Below are 23,048 nucleotides of genomic sequence, written 5' to 3' on the forward strand. Positions count from 1 at the left end.
TCTGTTTCAAGACATCTTGTGAACAGTGAACAGCCTCCAGAGCACACAGGTAGTCTCTAACGTAAAGTGCTAGGTCCTCCCTTCTATGTTTTGTTCTACAGATCCTTTTCAGCCATTCCTGGGCATGGTCCTGCAGCAGGGCAAAGCTAAGCTACACAGATGAGATCATGGGAAGGAAAGGAACCCTCTGTCAGCTTTTGCTCTCCCCAATCCCCCCCCCCCCACTTCCTTCTTTTCTTCCTAAGACAGGACATTGCTCTATATACAGTCCAGGCTGGCCTTGAAGTTGAGGTAATCCCCCTGCCTCAGCCTCTCATGTGCTGGGAGTATAGATGTACAGCACAGCCTATCATCTTTGGAGGCTTCTACTAGTTTCTTTCATTTTTAAAACTTCATTATATGTGTATGTGACCCATGTGTGTGCCCTTTGGCCAGAGAGGCCAGAAGAGGTCACTGGATCCTTTGGGACTAGAGTTACAGATAGTTGTAAGCTGCCCACTGGTACTGAGAACTCTTCTGGAAGAGTCTTAATCACTGAGCCATCTCCCGAGACCTCACCCCTAGCTTCTTAACACCTAACCTCATGTAGCTCAGGCTTTCCTCAACTCATCATGTAGCCTTGAACTCCTGATCCGCCTGCTTCTACCTCCTAAATGCTGGTGATATGCATGCCTAGCTTGTTTGTTATTCTTGGCACATCTTCTACTTTTTGTTGTAACTAAAAGCTGTTTTCTGGCACTTTCTGGACTTACTAGGTTTTCCTGAGCTGATACAATCCCAAACATCACAGAACATTATTTAAAGGAAACACTAATACATCAACCTGCCCTTTAGGTACATGTATAAACAACAATAGGCACTTCACATTTTTTGTGATGCAGAGTCTTGGACTACAGCCTAGCCTGGCCCATAATTGCTACAATCCTGGTTTAGCCTCCCAAGCACTGGAGCTTTCAATAAAAATCTTTTTGGTAAACTGCATGAAAGGTTATTAAAATAGGCTCCTTTGCTGCTTAGTGTTTTGTCAACCTGACATAAGCTAGAATCATTTGGGAAGAGGGACCCTTAACAGAGAAAATGCCCATACTAAACTGGCCAGTGGTGGCACACACCTTTAATCTCGGCATTCCAGAGGCAGAGATGGTTGATCTCTGAGTTCAAGGCCAGCCTGGTCTACAAAGCAAGTTCCAGGACAGCCAGGGCTTCAGAGAAACCCTGTCTGAAAAAACAACAAAAAAACCAAACAAGCAAAAGGAAGGAAGGAAGGAAGGAAGGAAAGAAGGAAGGAAGGAAGGAAGGAAGGAAGGAAGGAAGGAAGGAAGGAAGGAAGGAAGGAAGGAAGGAAAATGCTCACACTAGATTAACCCATGGGCATGCCTGTGGGGGCATTTTCTTGATTAATGCTTGATAACCCAGCCTACAGTAGGTGTTTCCACCTCTGGGCAAGTGGTCCTGGGTCATATAAGAACACAATCCAGGAAGCAGAGCTCTTCAAGGAATGTACTTCAGTTCCTGCCTCCAGGCTCCATCCCAACTTCCTTCCATGATCAACTGTGATCAGGAAGCTAAACCAAATAAGCCCTTCCACCGCCAAGTTGCTTTTGGTCATTGTGTTTTATCACAGCAACAGTTTGTATATTGGAAATAATTTATTTTTCTTCTTTGTAGTGTTCTGAATAAAATCCAGGCCCTTGCACATGCTGTACGCTCTACCACCATGCTGTGGCCCTAACTCACTCACTTTACAGGGTTATTTAAGAGCCTTCTGAAATAAACACTTAGAGATATCTATGTTCCTCCTCACCAGTCACCAAAACTTTTTTTTCTTTTTCCTATCTGGGATCTAACAGAGAACCTCCTTAGACAAAGTACTGTACCAACCAGCTATATGCCTTTCTATGAAAACTAATTAAAAAGTAATGTTGGTTTTCCTTTTTTTTTTTTTTTGGATTGTATTTTCAGGGCTAGAAGGATGGCCCAGCAGTTAACAGTACATGCTGCTCTTCCAGAGAGCGGAGTTTGAGTACCAGCACTACATGGCGGCTCCTAACTGTCTGTAACTCATTCTGGGGGAATCTCATGCTGTCTTCTGGCTTCTGCAAGCACCAGACATGCAGGCAAATGAAGTACATGTAGCTGTCTTACAGAAGAAGATCATTCTCATCCTAAGTGTAGGAGCACTATGCATACACAGAACTAAGACACAATGGGAAGTCTGACTCCACCTAAGTATTTCCTAACAACAGTGGCTGTGGTGGCTGTCATGTCACCTCGACACAAGCTCGAGTCATCTGAGAGGAGCAAACCACAATTGACAAGAAGCCTCCATAAGATCCATCCGGCTCTAAGGCCTTTCCTTAATCAGTGACTGGTGGGGCCCAGTGATGGTGGGTGGTGCTGTATCTGGGCTGGTGGTCCTGGGTTCTATAAGAAAGTAGGCTGAACAAGCCTTGGGGAGCAAGCCAGTAAGCAGCACCCTTCCATGGCCTCTGCAGCAGCTCCTCCTCCAGGTTCCTAATGTGTTTGAGTTCCTATTCTTTTGTTTGTTTGTTTTTTTGTTTTTCAAGACAGGGTTTCTCTTATAGCTCTGGCTATCCTGGGACTCACTTTGTAGACCAGGATGGTCTCAAACTCAGAAATCTGCACCACCACTGCCCAGCTTGAGTTCCTATTCTTGTTTCTTTCAGTGATAGAATACAAGGTGAAAGTATAAGCCCAATAACTCTTTCCCTCCTTGCTTTTTTTTTTTTTTTTGGTCATGGTGTTTTATTGCAGCAACAGAAACCCAAGCTAAGAAGCAGCCATCTGGCAATAGCATAGATAAGTACTTTCTCCAGGACTGGGTGCCCAATGGCTAGACTGAAACTTATGAGGGACTTCATATACAGATTTACTTGGACTCAAATCCCTTTCTATGTGATTAAAGATCAATTATAGAACCTTTCTAAACCGCACTGTTGTTCAGAGGGTAACAGTATTTGCTGTCAAGCCTGACGATCTGAGCGTGACCCTGCACAACACAGTTGAAGCAGAAAACCAACTCTAGCAAGTTGTCCTCTAACCTCTACTCAGGCTCACATGCACACCATGAACAAGTAAATGTAAACTTTACTATTCCAACACACAGATTAGAAGCTAAAATACCTAGGGTGCTACGTTAGGATTAGTCATTGGCTGAGTGTGGTGAAACCACCTTTCCTTTGGGAAGCAGAGGCAGGCTGATCTCTGAGTTCCAGAACAGCCACGGCCACACGGTGACTACACAGGGACACCCCACCCTCCATATAGTTTGGACTTTTCAACTGTTAATTTCCCTATGAAAATGGCTTTCTTTGTTCTTATTCGTCTAGGATTACATAATTTCTTGACATTTACTTAATTTAACTGAGATGGCAACAGACTTCTTAGTACTTCATAAATTATTTCATTAGTTCTTCAAAAAAAGGTTACTTAGCTAATGACACATATCAACGTTTATAGGACAGCAGTAGGGATCAGCAAATGCTGGCAATGGACTTCCAGCAAAGACTGCTATAACTTGTAAACTATTAGCAGCAGTAATATAATGGAGGTAGAAAAAGCTTTGAAGAGTAAAGAATTTAAGAACTCATTAATTATTTTTTGCTTGAGGGCATGCATTCCTTAGCTATTGATTTCTATCTTAAATATCTCACAGAAATAACTTTACAAGGATATATCTGGGAGAACAATGTCAATTATCCTTCGAAACTTCATACCAGACATTCAATCTATAACACAGAGATTGTGACAATTTTAAATGAAGGTTGTTTTTAATACATGCATATTAGCTTGCAAAACACTCGAGTTTACTGTATAAAATAGGGTCTTTTGTTAGTTTCCTTGTTTTATTTTTGAGACATACGGGCTACCTTCAAGCTTCCTATATCCTGAAGATGACTCTGAACCTCTGCTCCTTCTGCTCCCACTTCCTGAGTGTCAGAATTACAAGTATGGGCCACCACAACCAGTTTATGTGGTGCCAGAAAACAAATCCAGGACTTTGCCATGAAAAATTCTACCAATAGAATTATATCCCCAGCCCAAAACATTTATAGTAAAGAATTTTAAACCAAATTCTATGTTAAAGAACAAAGCAAAGGGCCTTTGTTACTAAGAAGACACACAGTTAGCTAGGCAGTGGTGGCGCACGCCTTTAATGCCAGCACTTGGGAGGCAGAGGCAGGCGGATTTCTGAGTTCGAGGCCAGCCTGGTCTACAGAGTGAGTTCCAGGACAGCCAGGGCTCCACAGAGAAACCCTGTCTTGGAAAACCAAAAATAAGTAAAATTTTTAAAAAAAGAAAGAAGAAGAAGAAGAAGAAGGAGGAGGAGGAGGAGGAGGAGGAGGAGGAGGAGGAGGAGAAGGAGAAGAAGAAGAAGAAGACAGAATTTAGAGTAAGCTGCAGCAGGAAGAGGCACTTACCTTGCGGCCCACGTACACAGGAATGCCAATGATCATGGCGGGAATGGCAATGCCAGCTATGAGAGCAATCCCTACGGGAGCACCAACAAGGGTTCCCAGCTGCCACAGGATTTTCTTCTTTCGGCTCCAGGGTTTCTTCCCCCAAAAAGTACAACCTGAGGGACTGAGAGGGGAATTATATAATAGCTTTTAGGAAGTAGCAGGACAAATAAACTACAAACCATCAAAGCAACAACTGCAGAAAGGACTGCCTCTTCATTACCCATTCATACCTCATTACCCCTTCCTTTTTACTTTGTGTTCATTAAAAAGCCAAAAGATTAGAGAAAGATCCACTAAAGTTATAAGAACAGGATATTGCTAATTATGATTTTAAATTTATCCCTAGTTCTCCATGACTTTCAAAACCTAAGTTTCTGAAGAGTGTACTGATACACTCATAAATTCACCTTGGGACAGGCTGTGGCGGCCTACGCTTTAATCCTGGCATTTGGGAGGCAGAGACAAGTAGATCTCTGTGAGTTTAAGGCCATCCTGGTCTACAGAGCTCTAGGATAGCTACACAGAGAAGCCCTGCCTCAAAAACCAACTTAATTAGTTAGTTAACCAACCGATCTTGGGTGCCTAAATGAGACACTTTATTGATAAGAAAATTAAGAGCTGGATTAACTGCACAGAACAGCAAATATTAGCACTAAAGTTCAACAGTAACACTGGGAACCTTTACTTCCTATTTTTATTAATTCTAAGTTATTTAAGTATAATTTGTTAACTTTTTTTTAAATGTATATAGGTGTTTGGCTGGCACAATGTAAGTGCAGTGCCCTGGAGACCAGAGGAGGGTGTCGGATCCTCCGAACTGGAATTGTGGATGGTTGTGAGCCACCATGTGGGTACTGGGAGTCAAACACGGTCCTCTGGAAGAGCAGCTGGTGCTCTTTTTTAAAAAAGATTTATTTATTTTTTGTATATGAGTACACTGTAGTTGTGAGCCTTCATTTGGTTGTTGGAAATTGAATTTAGGACCTCTGCTCACTCTGGTCAGCCCAGCTGTTTATTATTATAAATAAGTACATTGTAGCTATCTTCAGATGCACCAGAAGACAGACCTCATTATAGGTGGTTGTGAGCCACCATGTGGTTGCTGGGATTTGAACTCAGGACCTTTGGAAGAGCAGTCAGTGCTCTTACCCACTGAGCCATCTCACCAGCCCAATTTGTTAACTTTTAAGCTTATATAAGTAAGAATAAAATCCATCTCTTTATGTAGCTTATAAATCTTAGGAATAAAATTACTTAGATTAATATTATTTTCCAAACAAAAACTCTGATATACAGTGTAAAGTCTATTTATGCATAAATAGTTCTCTCTACAAGCTTACCTTAGATAATGTAAATCGGAGATTTCTTTCATACATAGCCAACAAAACTCACAACCACAGACAGCACATGTCATATGATTGCAACTCCCATCATTCATCTTTATTATATAAGCAGCACATCGTGGACATGGCTTTATATCATCAGCTATAAGGAACAAAGAGACAAGAAAATATAAAGTGTATAGAACATTAGCAGTCATAACACTACCCAACAAATCTTTGCAATTACAGTTCATTAAGTGGCAATTTTAGACTGTTGGTTTTAGTATGGAAAAAATATACCTTGTATTAAATTTACAGGTTGTAAACATTGTTTCAAACACTGTAGCAATGAGAACAAAGAGTAAAGACAAAGGGGAGTTCAGAACTGTATACTGCTCTTTCAGTGAAGAGGCCACTTTCTTAGGAAGTGGCCACTTCATATTCACCTACGGCACTGTCCACAAACAAACGCACACTGTGGAAACTCCCTTTTCTCTTGCAATTACAACAACCATGAGCACTATAAATCATAGAGAACAGCTTCAGAATAAAGGCAACCACTCTTATCCTCATGACTGCTAGTGAGTGGTCTCTGTCTTTCTGTTCAAGTGTCATGAATCAAAGTATATGATTAACATGTTACAAATACACAACAGTGCCAAGTTAAAAATCCAGTCGTAGATAACCTTAGGCATCAACAAAGGATAAGAGCTATACTATCATTTGAATTCTAGCTGTTCTTTGAGTAGCAACCTGTAGTTATCTAATGGTTTCCATTACCCATCTATATTCTCTATCTTAAATGCAGTTCAGAAAATGTATTTATAATGCCAACCACTGGGTTTAAGTATTTGTTCCATGCCATTATTTTTTTAAAGAATTATTTATTTTATTACATGAGTACACTGTAGCTGTCTTCAGACACACACATCAGATCCCATTACAGATGGTTATGAGCCACCATGTGGTTGCTAGAAATTGAACTCAGGACCTTTACAAGAGCAGTAACCACAGAGCCCATGCTACTACTTTTTAAAACATTAAGGTAATATTCTATTTTCCTTTCTACAAGTTTTATGCTTAATTTTTAACTGCTTTATCAAAGAGTTCAAGTTTTCTTAGTGTTTCTTATAAAGCTGTTTACAACTTAAAAATTAGTAAGGCTCACATTAGTATTTTAATAATTCAAGCTATTTTGAGCAAACTAATGGCTCTAAGCAGCCAAAGACAAAGATAAATGATTAATTTCTAGAATATAAAAAGCACTTATATGATTTAAATGACTTTAAAAATATAACATTTGCACTACAAATTTTAAACACAGGATAAGAAAAAAAAGCTGTCTTTTACACATAAGACAACATATATTTCAAAAAGAAATGCTATTCCTATCTGCTTAAGAAGCAGCAAACACAAAATGTAAACTTATTAAACATTATGACATTATTTTTGGATTTTTTTGAGGGTGGAGGTAACTATCGCATAGTTCTAGAGTGTGAACTTTGTATGTAACAATGTTGTGTCACAACATCAGAAAGCTTGAACACAACCCACCTGAACTAAATCCCTGGTTTACCTGGCATGATACCACTAGTTTTACTTAGCTATAAAAGAACTTTGGTTATTTCAACAGATAGCCACATTCAAGCCAAACTGATAGAGCCTTTGCAGAATTTGCTAGTTATAACAAGCAGAGCCTTCCAGTGTAGCATGGTTACTGATACTCCCAGGGTGACTATTTGGAGGAAGCCCAATATTTGCTTAGATAACTAATTTGCAATGTTCATTTTTAAAAATATCAAAAACCATTTCAGTGTTCCTTCTTAATTAGTGATGGTTCACACCAGCTCAAATCTCTAGCAGATCTCTGTGGCATTTCCATATCTAACATTGTAAGAATGTGTATGAGCTAGAAATGTTGCAACCCCACAGACATAAGCATTGTTAGTGTCTTCATTTTAAGTTGGGACAAATGCCTTGCTCAGGCCACAGAGGAAAAGGAGGCTGGAGTTTATTCTATGACTCTACGTGTCTGTGTGTCCTGTGGACAGACATATCTCCGCAGGCAGAGGAAAGCATGCCTGTTATCTCCAAGGAAAACGTGCAGTGGCTGCTGCTCAGTCTCCAGGACCAGAGCCTCCCGAAACTCTGTCTGCATCCCTATGCATCGTTATTACAACTACTGCTGATGCCTTTGCGTAAGGCCTCAGATCTTTAGGAGAGGAAATGCAAACAAGCCAGTAGGCAAGTAAGAAGGAAAACTCAAGTATATTATATAAAATATTAAACCCATAGTAAAGCTTAAGAGACTTGTTCTCAAGCAGGATAAAGTATATGACAATCTCAATATATTACTGGTTAGTACGAATATGTATTACTGGTTGGTAGGAATATATTTTTCTTTTCTTTTTACAAATTTTTATACTTTTGAAATTTTTCTGTTGTTACTATCAAGACAAAATGTTTCCTAGGGATTAAAACTCCAATGAACAAAGAAAATTCTTAGGTAACTTAATCTCCTGCCTAAAGACACCTAGAAGTTCTGTGTGTCTTCCTAAGTAAGGTATGGTTTTTATCCACTTACTCCTAGATTGAACATACAAAGTTTTATTTCACAAAATATTTAAATGAAACATAATCTAATTACATGGTATTCATACAAAAAGAAAAACCTATAAATTATTCAATCCAGGTAATACATTCCAAATTACTATTTATTAAATGTATTTACAAGTTTTATATACCATGCATTTATGAATAATAGATACAGACTATACTCAGTGGCTTTTTTTGTTGTTGTCAATGACAGAAAAATCTTTCCAATCTTAGACCCACTTTCTGTGTTTATTAAACAAGAATATATCAAGAGTAAGGTTTCTATAAGAGAAACATAAGACACCTTTTTTTACTGCTGTTTTTCAAGACAGGGTTTCTCTATGAAGTCTTGGCTATCCTGGAACTATCTCCGTAAACCAGGCTGGCCTTGAACTCACAGAGATATGCTTGCCTCGCTTTCCAAGTGCTTTGTTTTCTCCAACTTGGTCATGGTGTTTCATCACAGCAACAGAAACCCTAACTAAGACAAGTTGGTACCAGAATAATGAGGGATTGCTGTGACAGCCCTGACCATGTTTGGGGGAGGACAGTGGAAGAACATCGGAAGTTGGGGTTAGATGGGCCAGTGAATGCTAAGAGCTCAGTTGAGAAGTCTTTAAGAGCTTGGAGGATAAGAATGTTGAGAACAATGTAGAAGATGGAGGCCTGGCTTATGAAGCTTCAGAGGAAAGTTTAAAGATTAGAACCATTTGCCATTCTGAATTAAGATTCTGCCATTCTGGTCAGCTGGGGCTGTAGAGTTAGCTGCAATTAACAAGAGACCAGCACCACTGAAATAAAACCTTTGAATTACTGGGACAATTGAAGCTGGTTAGCTGGAGCTAAGAAATTAGCAGTGATTAAGAAGAGACCAGCATCACTGAGGTGAAATCTTCTGGGAAGTGTTCCTGAGAACACAGAGAAGCTGTGTTCCAGAGGAGGCCAAGGTTGGACCTCAAGTGCTAGCAACCAAGCTTGGCAGTGTAAGAGTCACCCAGGTAGTACTGGTTTCTGAAGGCATGAAGTGGTCATGAAGAGCAGCTGAGGCTTGGCACTGTTTAAGAGGGTAGGAGAGGCCATTATCGGTGAAGGTGCAGTCTCAGTGTCAGGTTGAAGACCTAGGACTAAAGAAGCCATGTAAAGAAGTTGAGGTTTGGCACCACAAGGAGAGCCTATGAGAGGGTATGGGTCAAAGTGCGGCCCAGTTGCAGCTGAAGACCCCAGTGTTTTAGGGATGCCAGTACTGTGAGATGATCACCAAGAACAGCCCCAGCAGTGGGGTGGAGCCAGACAGACCCTAGAAGACAAGCTGTGTGTGCTGTAGAGGGCACAGACAGAAAAGTGACTCAAGCCCTTTGTAGTTCAGAAGATCATGAGTGGATGGCTGGAGTTTGGTTTGGTTTTGATTTGACTGTGACTATGCCCTGATGTTTCCCTCTTGAAGTAGGAAAGTACTTTGTTTTTGTTTGTTTGTTTTTTACTGGAGCCAACAATTTAAAGAGTTTGGATTTTAAAAGAAACAGTTTTAAAGGGACTGAAATTTTTTGTTTCTTCTCTCATATATTACATTCTAACTGCAGTTTTCCCTTCCTTCCATCACTGAAGTCTCTTCCCTACATCTCTCTTCTCCCCCAGATCCAGCCCCATGTCTCTGCTCAGAAAGAACAGACTTTCCCAGGGACATCAACTGGACACAGCATAACAAACTACGTAAGACTAGGCACATACCATCACATCAAGGTTGGAAGAGACAACCCAGTAGGAGGAAAAGTATCCCACGATGATCAAAAGAGCCAGAGACAGCCCCCACTTCCACTGTTAGAAATTCCACAAGAACGCCAAGCTATTTACCCATAACATATATGCAGAGGACCTAGGTCAGACCCCTACAGGCTTCCTGATCTCTGTGAGCCCCCATGAGTCCCAGTTGGTTGATTCTGTGGTGTCCCTGACCCCTCTGGTTCCTCTGATCCTTCCTCCCCATCCTCCACAGAACTCCCCAAGCTCCACTCAATGTTCGGCTGTGGGACTCTGCATCTGCCCTTATCAGTTGCTGGGTGAAGTCTCTGGTCTCTCTGATGGGAATTATGCTTGGGCTCTGGTCCCAGAACACTCTGTGGGCAGGACAAACTGTAGATCAAAGGTTTTTTTAGATGGGTTGGTGAGGAACTGAAATTTTAATGGGTCTGAAATTGTAAAGACTGTGGGACTTTTAAAGTTATTTATGTTTTTAATGTGCAATCTTGGGGCTAAATAAGTAAGGAAAGGTTGTAGTTTAATAGTGATATGTTTGTGTGTCAAGATGACAAGTGGTCAATTGTACTGGCTGATTTTGTATGTCTACTTGATGCCAGCTAGAGTCATTACAGAGAAAAAAGCCTCAGGTGAGGAAATGCCTCCATGAGATCCAGCTCTAAGGCATTTTCTCAATTAGTGATCAATGGGGTAGGCCCAGCTCACTGAGGGTGGGGCAATCCTTTGGCTGGTAGTCTTGGCATCTATAAGAAAGTAGGCTGAGAAGGTCATAAGGAACAAGCCAATAAGCAGCATCCCTCCATGGCCTCTGCATCAGCTCCTTCCTCTAGGTTCCTGTCCAAACTTCTGTTGGTAATGAACAGCAATGTGGAAGTATAAGTTGAATAAACCCCTTTCTTTCCCCACCCCCCCCAATCACCAAGCAATCTCTATGTGTCAAATAACTTATTATTTTTAAAATCAGATAGGGACTAGGCAGAGGGCTCAGTAAGGAAAGTACTTTCTTCATATTTATGAAGATCAAAGTTTGAATCCCCGGAAATCACACACAGACGGGCAAACAAGCACAGAAGTACACACACGTCTGCAATCCCAGTGCTTCTATGGTGAAATGGAAGGCAGGGACAGGGGAAGTCCAGGGTAGCTCTACTGACATACACAACAGAAAAAAAATAAGGCACCCTGTTTAAGGCAAGCAAAAGGTGAGGACCTACACCCACATTATCCTCTGATCTCCACTCATTTGCCCCCTCACGCCCCACCCCACCCCACCCCGAGTATATAAATACAGACATAATACCTGCTGCTCCAGATTCCTGGCTGTAACTAATAGATGAAGAACGTATAGTTCTTAAGCGTAAACTTTGGGCTCTTTCCTGTCGAGCAGCATCACAGGTCTGGTTTGGATGCCAGATCTGTTTACAGTGGTAGCAAAACTCTGTTCCACAGCCTTCTCGCCCACAAGTTAGTTTTGGACAGCTGGCACATCCAAATGCTATCACAGCGTATCTTGAAAAAAAAAAAGGAAAATGATTTAAAACGCATCACAAAACAAAAGCAACTTAGTAAAAATTGAAAAAAAGAATCCACTTAAAACACTCAGAGAGCACTTTTCATATCTGCATTAATACACATCATAAACAGCTACAGTCTAACCAACACGAAATAAGAAAAAGGACAGTTATAAATCAAAGGATATAAATGACTTTTAAAATTTCTAAATTCTTTACTTTTGAATTTTAGCCAGGTGTGGGTGGGGTGCATGAATTCCAGCACTCAGAGGCAGAGGCTGGCAGATCTTTGTGAGTTCAAAGCCAGGACTATATGAGAAGACCCTGTCTCAAACAAACTAAACAATAACAATGTCACATAATAATCTCATGGACTTCTACTGGAAGTGAAATAGACTTGGGGTGGAGTTGAAGAAGATGGCGAGTACATTTACGACTGGCCTTAATGTCTATTCTCTCAGTAAGTATTTTTAATATTTAAAATTTTAAACTTGAATTTGGGTACTGTTAAGACATTTGTCCCAGAGAAATTAAATTATCTTCACATCAACTTTCATAGCAGATATATTCATAATAGCCCCAACTGAAAAAAGGACCCAAATGTCCATCAACCAGCAAATGACTAGGCTGTCATGCACAGCTCCTACACAAGCATCAAAACAAATGACTGACAGAAGTAACAAGATGTAATCTCTGGGAGATTACTTCAAGTTAAAAAAAAAAAAAGTCAGTTTTAGAAAGTTACAAACTACATGCCTCTGTATGTGTAACAATTGAAATGACAGGCTTTAGAAATGGAAAGTGGATTAATGACTGCCAGGGCTCAAGGGAGAGAGCGGGAGGGAGTAGACACTTAGAATGACATGAGGGATTATTACCTTTTTTAAAAAATTGGGCTTTTTACTTGATTGCTTTGTTTTGTCTTAAATTTGAGACAGGGTCTTACTAAATTACTACATCTGAACTTGCTATCAGCCAGGCAGACCATGACCGTGTGCTCCTGCCTCAGCTTCTTCAGTTAGGGGTAGTGTTACAGCTGGCTGTAACTAGCAGCGTAAAAGATTGTGATATCCTTGACTGTGATGGTAGGCACACAAATCTACACCTGACACAAAATTCTATGTAAACCCAGCCCGCATCAGTTAGCTAGTACACATAAGAAGGGAGTCTGGGTAAGACGGAGACTGTGTGTAGTGACCTGAATGGTTCACCCTCCCCCACCCCATACAGCACTTGAGTGCTGAGCTGGAGGAAGCATGTCGCCGGAGGTGTGCTTTAAGGTTTCGGAAGCCACGTGCCAGTTCCCCTTTGCTCTCTGCTCCTCACTGCTCCCACGTGAGATGCTGGCTTTCAGCAGTTCCTTCCACCATGACTGCGGCTGCCCTTGCTCCCCCACTATGATGGTGATGGGCTCATCCTTAGGCACAGCAAGTTATCATAGCAACAGATAAGTAAATAATGCACTGAATCTATGCCCCAATCCTTCTATGGCAGAAGCGATGACCATACTGTGATACAGCTCTGTAAAATGGTAATGGGGGAGAGGAACAAACTGATACACGGGAGCAGTTCTATTCCTGTAAGTGCATATACATGAGCATATACAAATGAGTTGTCAAAACTTAGAGCTTTCTAGTTCTTATTGAAAGCAACATCAAACAAGCCTATCGATTAAGTTTTTGTTTGTTTGTTTTTAAAATACCAACACTTTATGGAAAGTTAGGGGAGTTTTGATGTTCTTCTTGTTACTGGCAACAAATTTTAAGTAATAATCATAACTAAGATTGTATCAAATTTCAAGACTATCTGCATAACTACGAGACTTGAAGAAGCAGGACATTCCACCCTTTTTGATTTACTGCTTAAGCATCCCATTCTTCATAGTCAAAGTTTTCACCTTAAATTCTATTGTACTTCTGGGAGAATTTGTTGAAATAGTACAAATTAATGGCAATTTAAATAAAAGGGGGAATTTAGAATTTCATTTCCCTGCATTTTAAGATAACCAATGAAGGGCTGGAGAGATGACTCAGCAGTTAAGAGCACTTGCTGTTCTTACAGAGGAACTAGGTTACATTTTCAGCACCCACATCCATAAAGTAGTTCACAATGGTCTGTAACTCCAGGCACAGGAGATTTGATGCCCTCTTCTGGACTCCATAGGCATTACATACATGGCATTACATACAAGTGGTACACAGATTTACATGCAGCAAAACACCCATACACATAAATATAATACTTAAATTTAAAAAAAAAAAAAGAAGCTAATTCACTGTAGTTTCAGGTATGGTGGAAAGAATCTACATTTTATTTTCAACTCTAAAATATTTATTCAATTTTAATACATAATGTGGCAAGTGAGTAAATAATCCATGTATGTTTTCTTGTTATTTTTTTCTTTTATAACTATCGCTAATCTTCTCTGATTTTGTTGTGGGTCCCTTAGATTTAACCGTCCCAGTTTATGCTGGCCAGTTTCTGACATTTCATTAAATAACTTGTATTCTGGGGTTCCATGAAGAATACTAAAAAAACCACATTCTTCTTCTCCATGATATATACAAGACTCATTTCTCTGTGTTTTACAGTAGCATTAGATGTAATGATCCTTAGAAAGGTTCCTTTAGGTAAAATGTTTGTCCATCTCAAAATCTAACTTCAGGAGAATGATTTGCAAATCACTGTACCAGTGAAAATATTGTGCAAGTTGGTCTACAGGCTCAAGAGTGATACCATCACATCTAAGCTGTTTGTTTAAACAGGATCCAGGTATAGTGGTGGAAGCAAACTCTGGGATCTATGATGAGTTATACTCTATGTCTAGAAAAATAGCAATAATTTTCTGTAACTTTCAGATAACTTGAGCAAGAGATCCTGGCCCTGGTGTTCCCCTGTACTGAGGCATATCAAGTTTGCAATACTAAGAGGCCTCTCTTCCCAGTGATGGCCGACTAGGCCATCTTCTGCTACATATGCAGCTAGAGACACGAGCTCTGAGGGTACTGGTTAGTTCATACTGTTGTTCCACCTATAGGGTTGCAGACCCCTTCAGCTCCTTATACAACCCTGGCTGGCTTTGAATCTACTGTGTAGCTGAAGGTGACCTTAAATTTCTGACTGTCTGCTTCCACTTCCTAAGTGCTAAATTATAGGCATGCACCAACGCACCCAGCTCATACGGTGCTGGAGGTCAGCACCTCACACACACTAGGCAGGCATTTTACCTGCTGAACGCACCCTTAACCCCTTATAGAGTACCTTTAATGTTTTTGTTGTAACAGACACTTAGTATCAGAAAACATAATTCAAATCTGATAGTAGATTGTACCTGAGTTTTATACAATTAATGAATCATGAACTATTAAGTAAGTTTTTTAATGCTTTATATCACACAGTAATCATTGGTAGACAATTGTGTGTTCAAGGATTTTTCCCACAGAAAATACATAACTTTTTTCATTTAAAACTATAGACAATCTGAAAATTTATTCAACAAGTTCTTTTAAAAATTTTTTTTATTAGGTATTTTCTTCATTTACATTTCCAGTGCTATCCCAAAAGTCCTCCACACCCTCCCACCCCACTCCCCTACCCACCCACTCCCACTTCTTGGCCCTGGCGTTCCCCTATACTGAGGCCTATAAAGTTTGCATGACCAATGGGCCTCTCTTTCCACTGATGGCCGATTAGGCCATCTTCTGCTACATATGCAGCTAGAAACACGAGCTCCGGGGGGTACTGGTTAGTTCATATTGTTGTTCCACCTATAGGATTGCAGATCCCTTTAGCTCCTTGGTTACTTTCTCTAGCTCCTCCATTGGGGGCCCTGTGATCCATCCAATAGCTGACTGTGAGCATCCACTTCTGTGCTTGCTAGGCCCCGGCATAGTCTCACAAGAAACAGCTATATCAGGGTCCTTTCAGGCAAAGCTGAACATTGTACTTAAGAAGTTCTTGAAAATTAGTTTGATTCTGGCAATGAATTCTGAAACTATAATTTGATAAATTCGCATCATAGCTTTCCCTATAATGAAATAATATAGAAATTCAGGGTTTTCATACTCTATTTATATAATGTATGGTGTACTAATGGTATGTTAAATTTTACTATTCATGGCTTTTAATATTTAGCAGTCTTGTATGTGTTTGTATGTAGTAAGTGAAGGATATGCACACACACACACACACACACACACACACACACACACAGAACATGGAGGCACATGCATGTGAAGTCAGGGGCTGATACTAGCTGTCTTCGTTCAATAACTCTCCACTTAATTTAGCTAGACTGGCTGGCTGAAGAGCTTCGAGTATCCACCTGTTTCTGCCTGCCCCCTAGTGATGAGGTTGCAGGTATGCCCACCATGCCTAGCTTTTTTACATGGATTCTGGGACACAGACTCAGATCCCCATGTTTGTTTGCATATCTGTAATTTTGTCAATTGAGCTATCGCTTTCCCATCATTGCTGTTATATTAAGGGCATACAACTGGTTTCTCTTAGTTCTGACAACTGAAGATAATAAATGTATGAACCAAATACATATGCAAAATTAGTTTATTCTAAATGCTGAGCAAATGACATGTCATTTAGAACTTGGGGCAAATGAGTTATTTAACTCCTGTGTGTAGCAAATCTTGAGACTTGAAAATGTTCCCATATGGACATGAATACACAGGTCTGTGGTATAAAATGCCTTTCAAAAGGGTCATTTATTTATGACAACAAATAACCCTAACACAAACATTCTATAATCCCCCAATAAAAACTGCCCATGGATGGGGAAATCCAATTTGCTTATTGCTTAATCTTGATCACTACCATCTTAGTAGCTGTCTTCACAAAATGCAAGTGAGAATTTAACAGAGACAATATAAAAACAGATTAGAATTTCTGACTTTTAATAGTTAATATGGTATATACCCAAAATGTTTGAGTGGATAGGTTATTTGGTATTTTAAGACTATTCTATAGACTACAAGAAAATTCTTATTTTATCCCCAGAGAAAAACAAATTAAAGTAAGCCAAAAGATATGTTCTCACCCACAGTCTGGAGCCGGACACCACCTACAGTCAGGATCTGCAACAAGCCACCGTCGAAGCATAAATTCTTCATATTTTTCCATTAAGACATCATCACTTAATATCAAGCGAATGTCATGAGGATTAAACCGTTCAGTGCATTCTGGACAACTGATATTAACTCTACTTTCAGAGATTTCTATCCTTAGGTATTGTCGTAAGCAATCCACACAAGATCTATGGTGGCATGTCATTATATCAGGAAATCTGTCTTTAGAATGCCGTAAAAGGCACAAAGGACATTCTATAAAGTCTCCAATTTGTTTGCTGATGGAAGTCAATCCATTGTCAGAAGAGGTATTTGTAGAGAAAATGGAGTTCTTATCAGCACACATTTCAGAATGTATACTCTCAATACTTGCAATTCCATCCACTCCACCATTGAGCTCCCTTGATTTTCGTTTGCTGTCCTTCTTCCTCCGAAAGAGAGAGCCTATTGAAATCCTTCTCTGTTTGGGTGCCTTTTTGACAGAAGGCAAGCTCACGGAGGAAGTAGAAGACTGAAGATCTCTATCTGAGCCCATTTGCTGATGTAAACTCATGTCTAAAATGCTCATCAGAATTGAGTCAGAGTCAATGTTCATACACAGCCCTTCATTATACTTAAAAATAAAACTTATTTCTTGTTCTTGCATTCAGATTAAGTCATGATGTAAAAAAGATCCATTCTTCAGAGAATCTTAAAAAGTTCAAGAGAAGACTGTTGTCACAGATGTCCTAAAAAACAAAAACAAAAATGTATTTTAATGTATGTTTTTATACTCTTGCAGGTTCTCTGTGAAAAACTTAGCAAGTATGTTCTATAAACATTAGCTTAAAACTTAAAGCCATTAGTCTACAAGAAGATATACAGTGAATGCTAAGATAGCAATGAGGACATTCCTTAATCCTAAGAAAAGATTTTCTACACTTGAGCTGAAACAGTTGTTATAAAAGTCTTAGGTAAACTTTGATCATCTAAGATAATCAAATCAATCAGCTATCGCTGACTTAAATGGCTCCTCACTGCCTTTAGTTTGTTTTTAATTGGAAATAAAATGTACATGCAAACACAAAAAGCTTATATGATAATCTTGAAGAAAAACATTCTTCATGGAAGAAGGAAACTCCCTCCTTAAAGTTGTCCTCTGAAATCATGCATACACCATGTCATGTGAACATAGAAACACACAATAATAATCAGTTACAGGAACTTCATCTATCTAAATGTAAAGAAGCTTGTAGGAGACAAAGGAGGGGAAGATCTCAACAAGTTGGTTTCCTAAACAGACCATCACAAATGCTAATCATAAAATAAAAGATGGCTAAATAACAGAATGCAAGTCAAGAGACTTTCTTATTAAGTGTTAAAGGCATGGAGAACACACACGCCACAAACAGCTAATAAAATAACAGTGTCCAGAACATGCAAAGAGCACTTACAAGTGCATAAAAATAGACAACCAAAGAAAAACAGACAGAGGACATAACAAGCACTTCACCAAAGCGTGTTTAAATGTGCAACACCATGACTCGTCATTACACTTACAGTTACACAGCGAGGCCACTACACACCTACAAGGTATTTCAGAGGTGCACAGGGATTTGGAGGGAGCACTCACAGAGTACTGAGGAGTATGATGGAAAACTGCTTTGGAAACTGTTTAACAACACCCACCAAGCTGGAACACATGGACACCCAGCATTTTTACTCCTAAACAAGACCACACACGATAAACCACGAAACATGTTTTAAAAAAAATAAGCTTTCTTACTATACAAGTAGATTTTATACAATAGTACCAATAAAAAAAAAGTACAATCTGAGAGCTACGCAAAGACTCTAGCAGTAGTTTTGAGAATTACAAAAAACAAGCAAACAAACAAACAAAACCCCAAAACAACTAAAAAACAATCACAACTAAAAAATAAAAATTCAAATTCAAACATTAGATACCATTTGTGATCGTTTTAGATACCAACAAAAGTTGTAAAGGGTTGATACTAGTGCAGTTGTCTTGCACAATGTGGGGGAAGCTAATTTGGGTGATTTATTAAATAGAAACATATTCTCAAGTCCACAGACCGGACATATAAAGTTCATTCTTCATATTAAGTAATAATACATATTACAAATAAATATATCTATTGTTGTATAGTTAGTAAAAGGGAGAAAAAAGCAAAACAACAAAATCTCCACATAAAACAAGAAGATAACATGTAAGTATTCAATTGGCACTTAAATGAACAAACTACAATTTAAATGTAGACACACGGAATGCTAAGAAATGACAATTGCAAAATAGTGGGATACAAGTTTTGGCATTCACCTTCTCTCTTAAACTTAAAATGTTCCTCCGTGATTTGGCTGCACAGGCCACTTAACACAATACTAAAAGCTATTTGTTAAACCCTCACTTAAAAACAAATAGGTTGTCTTCTGCCTCCAAATGAAACCACGTTTTCTGTTTCACATTATGTTACAGAGGCAGCAAGATTTTTTTATTTCCCTAAAAAAAGGTATTTTAGTTAGTTCATTAATTAGTTGTGTGGGAGTTGTTTTGTTTTGGGGGGTTTCTATGCAGCCCCACCTGTTCACTCTGTAGACCAGGCAGGCCTTAAATTCAGAAATCCACCTGCACCTGCCCCCGCCCCCACCCCTGCCTCTGCCTCCTCCTCTGCCTCTGCCTCTGTCTCCTCAGCCTCCCCTGCCTCCTGCCTCCTGCTTCTGCCTCTGGAGTGCTGGGATTAAAAGTGTGCACCACTACCACCAGGCTGGTTAGTTTTTCTGAGACAAGGTCTCACTATATAGTCCTAGCTGGCCTGGAAATCACTATAGTTCAGGCTGGCCTCTAACATATATCTACCAGCCTTTGCCTCCCAGGTGCTAGGATTAAAAGTGCAGGCAACCATTTGCTACTTTTTTTTAAAATTAGGTGTATGTTTGTATAATTGTGTGTGTGTGTGCACATGTGCATGTACGTGTGTGTGTGTGTGTGTGTGTGTGTGTGTGTTTGGGGGGTGGGGGTGTATGCATGGGTGGCCATAGAAGCCAGAGGAGGGCATCAGATTCCCTGGAGCCTAAGTGACAGGCAGTGGGTGTAAAGACTTGCTTGTGTAGCAAGTGCTCTTATCCAATGAACCATCTCCTTACCCCCACACCTAGGATCTTCCTGGGGGTTTTTTTGGTTTGGTTTGGTTTGGTTTTGAGACAGGGTCTCACTACGTAGCTCTGGCTCTCCTGGAATTCACTATGTAGACCAGGCTTATTCTATTTCCTGAATGCTAGGATTAAATGTGTGGCATGTGCCACCATGCCTAGCAATACCTAGAAGAGTAGTAGTAAATACTTTTAACTGCCGAACTACCTCTCCAATCAGACTTGGTGTTTCATTATCAGACCTCCTGGGTGTGCGTGTGTGTGTGTGTGTGTATACACATACTCCAATTACATCAAACATGGTTTAAAAGACTAAATAAGGTCCACAGTATTAATATAGAACACGATATATTAAACCCTAAGTATTGCTAGGCGTGGTGGCACATGCCACACATTTAATCCTAGCATTCAGGAAGCAGAATAAGCCTGGTCTACATAGTGAATTCCAGGAGAGCCAGAGCTATGTAGTGAGACCCTGTCTCAAAACCAAACCAAACCAAACCCCAAAAAAAAAAAAAAAAAAAAAAAAAAAAACCCAGGAAGATCCTAGGTATAGGGGTAAGGAGATGGTTCATTAGATAAGCGCACTTGCTACACAAGCATGTGGATCTGAATTTAGATCTCTGTATAGAATGCTAGGTGTGGCTACTTGACCTATAATCCCAAAACTGGGGCAGGGAGAGGTAGAGACAAGATTTCTGGGACTTGCTGGGCTTTACCCTAGCTGAAAAGTGGTAAGCTCCAGGTTCAGTTCCAGACCTTGTTTGTCTCAAGGGAATAAGGCAGAATGTACTAAAGAACTTGAATGTCCTCCTCCAACCTCTACATGCATATGTGGGCACACATGTACCTTCACACATGTACACATGTACAAACATAGACCTCATTAGGTCCTAGATGCTGCCCTTGTGGAGAGAGAATCACCCATGCCTTCCCTATCCGGTACCTTCCTAAACTACTAATTTACTAAAATGTAGCAGCCCCAAAGTAGAGTGGGACAACAGAATTAGCTTCTAAAATCACAGCCTTATATCCATCTAGTACCTTCACTAAACTACTAGAGAGTTCTCCCTCTAAATTCAGACTCCCACCCCCAAAGTTTAGAAAAGGAATTTTCTTTGTTGCTGGGTTGCTGCTGGATATCCTAACCCAGCTTTCTTCATTGTAAGTGGCTAGCATTACTAAGATATCCTCAGCACACCTCTTCCTGTGGAACCTGACAGCTTTATGATTTAAATTTCTCTTAATCTCCCCCACCCCAGGTGCTTGCACTGTACAGCAAACACTTAACTATTTTAGAATAAGAACAAATGATAGAGAGCACAGAGAGATTCCTATATGATTTGTTAAGTTACAAATTATTGATACCATGAAGAAAAGCAGCAGTGGGCAAAGTCTAAGGACTGTAAGAGAACTGGACCTAATCTACAGACTGAGTACAGAAGATCATCCTTATCAATGTGTGTGAGTAATCAACTAATCCACTATGGGCCTGGATAGAGAAAAGAGAAAAGGTGAGTTTGTCCTCCATTTGAGCTATGATCTCTTTCTCCTACTCTTGCGCATGAGAGCTCCTGGCTTCCAAGCCTTTTGAACACAGAGCAGGACTTATAGCACTGGTTCCTCTGGCTCTCAAACATTTACACTTGGATTGGAGCTATACCAGTTTTTCTCAGCCACTAGTTTGCAGACACTAGATCATGGTGTATGTTTCTGCCTTCATAACTACATTAGCCAATTCCTGCTTTAAAAAAAAAAAGTTTTTTGTGTATCTGTAACACCTGTTTCTCTGGAAAACCCTAATGCATGCAACCTCCACGATATCACTACCTATCTACTAGTGAGCTCGTTCCTCTAAGAATGGAAGTATGGACCAGTAACTAAAGATATTAGAAGACCCTGGTTCCTGAGATAGAGTGGAATGTAAGGAGACCTATACTATGTGCTTTCATTTAAAAGTGTCACTTCTCAAACATCAGTGTTACAAGGAACTCCAATCATCTGTTAATTAAAGTGAGAAATGTCTCTTTTTCTCATTTAGCACAATTCCAACAAATTACCACCTGCTGAATATACTTTCACTGTCTTAAAAAACCTGGCTAGAGAATTAGCTTTATCAGGGGCAAAGGAACACCAGTGCTCTGTCCTTTTTTTAATGCATTTCAACTGGGAGAAGCAGGTCAGACAGCTTTCCTAACCTCTAGTTCAGTGTTTGTACTCTCTCCCCTTGATTCTCTTATCTATCTCTTGAGGAATGTGTGGAACTGAGAAATTAAACTACCCAAAGGAGGTCGGCTGAGGCTGAAGTAGATGGAATTCAATGAGTTCAATACCAGCCTGATCTGCATTGCTGAGTCCAAGACAACCACAGCTACTTTTCTTATTTCAAAAAAGACAAAAAGGGGGTGGGAGGAGGAAGAAGGGAAGGAGGAATGAAATGGTCCAAAACAAAGGTGTTTGTACCATGTATAAAAGCCACATGTCCTAAAGACCTAGTAAAAGTACTACTTTGTTTTTAAGATTTGCCAGTGTGTGTGTGTGTGTGTGTGTGTGTGTGTGTGTGTGTGTGTGTGTGTGTGAAAGAGGGTGTCAGATCCCCAAGAGAGCTGGGAACTGAAATGGAGTCCTCTGGAAAAACAATGAATGATTCTTAACCCCCAAACCATCTCTCCAGTTCCCTGACTAGTTTGTTCTGACACAACTTGAATGTATTTGACAAATTATTTTCTTACACTTTGTAAAAATTACAAAAGTTCAACAGTTCAGCTGAAACACCTAACCAACACAAATAATACTGATTTATAAACTGATAAATTTATAATACTGATTTATAAATTTATAAGCAAAGCATCTTACAGTCTTAGAATGCACAATCCACACAGATTTAGAAAGCTGTATTGGTCACAGTCCTAGCTTAATAAAAAAAAAAAAAAAAAAAAAAAAAAAAAAAAAAGCTCGTACTAGAGAGCTAGCTCAGCAATTAAAAACACTGACTACTCTTGCTGAGGACCCACGTTCTATTCCCAGCATCTACATAGCAGTTCATAACCAGGTTATCCAGGGGAGCTGATACCCTCCTCTGACCTCTGCGAGCACAGGCACAAAACACCTAGACACATAAAATAAATCGTTAAATCTTAAAGAAGAAAAAGA

General features: G+C 39.8%; 1 protein-coding gene across 2 annotated transcripts in view; it reads right to left on the reverse strand.

Annotated features, from left to right (window-relative positions):
* Nucleotides 1-23,048, reverse strand: part of Rnf19a (ring finger protein 19A) — a 43,214-nt gene that overhangs the window by 8,625 nt on the left and 11,541 nt on the right. For both annotated transcript variants that reach the window (NM_001357631.1, NM_013923.2), the window contains exons 2-5: nucleotides 16,718-17,473; nucleotides 11,457-11,665; nucleotides 5,825-5,969; nucleotides 4,443-4,605 (exon numbers count right to left, since the gene is read on the reverse strand). In NM_001357631.1, coding sequence (NP_001344560.1) covers nucleotides 4,443-4,605; nucleotides 5,825-5,969; nucleotides 11,457-11,665; nucleotides 16,718-17,391 — 1,191 coding nt within the window. In that variant the 5' untranslated portion in view covers nucleotides 17,392-17,473. The remainder of the gene's footprint in view (nucleotides 1-4,442; nucleotides 4,606-5,824; nucleotides 5,970-11,456; nucleotides 11,666-16,717; nucleotides 17,474-23,048) is intronic.

Source organism: Mus musculus, chromosome 15 (assembly GCF_000001635.26).
Source record: "Mus musculus strain C57BL/6J chromosome 15, GRCm38.p6 C57BL/6J".
Classification (NCBI taxonomy): Eukaryota; Metazoa; Chordata; class Mammalia; order Rodentia; family Muridae; genus Mus; species Mus musculus.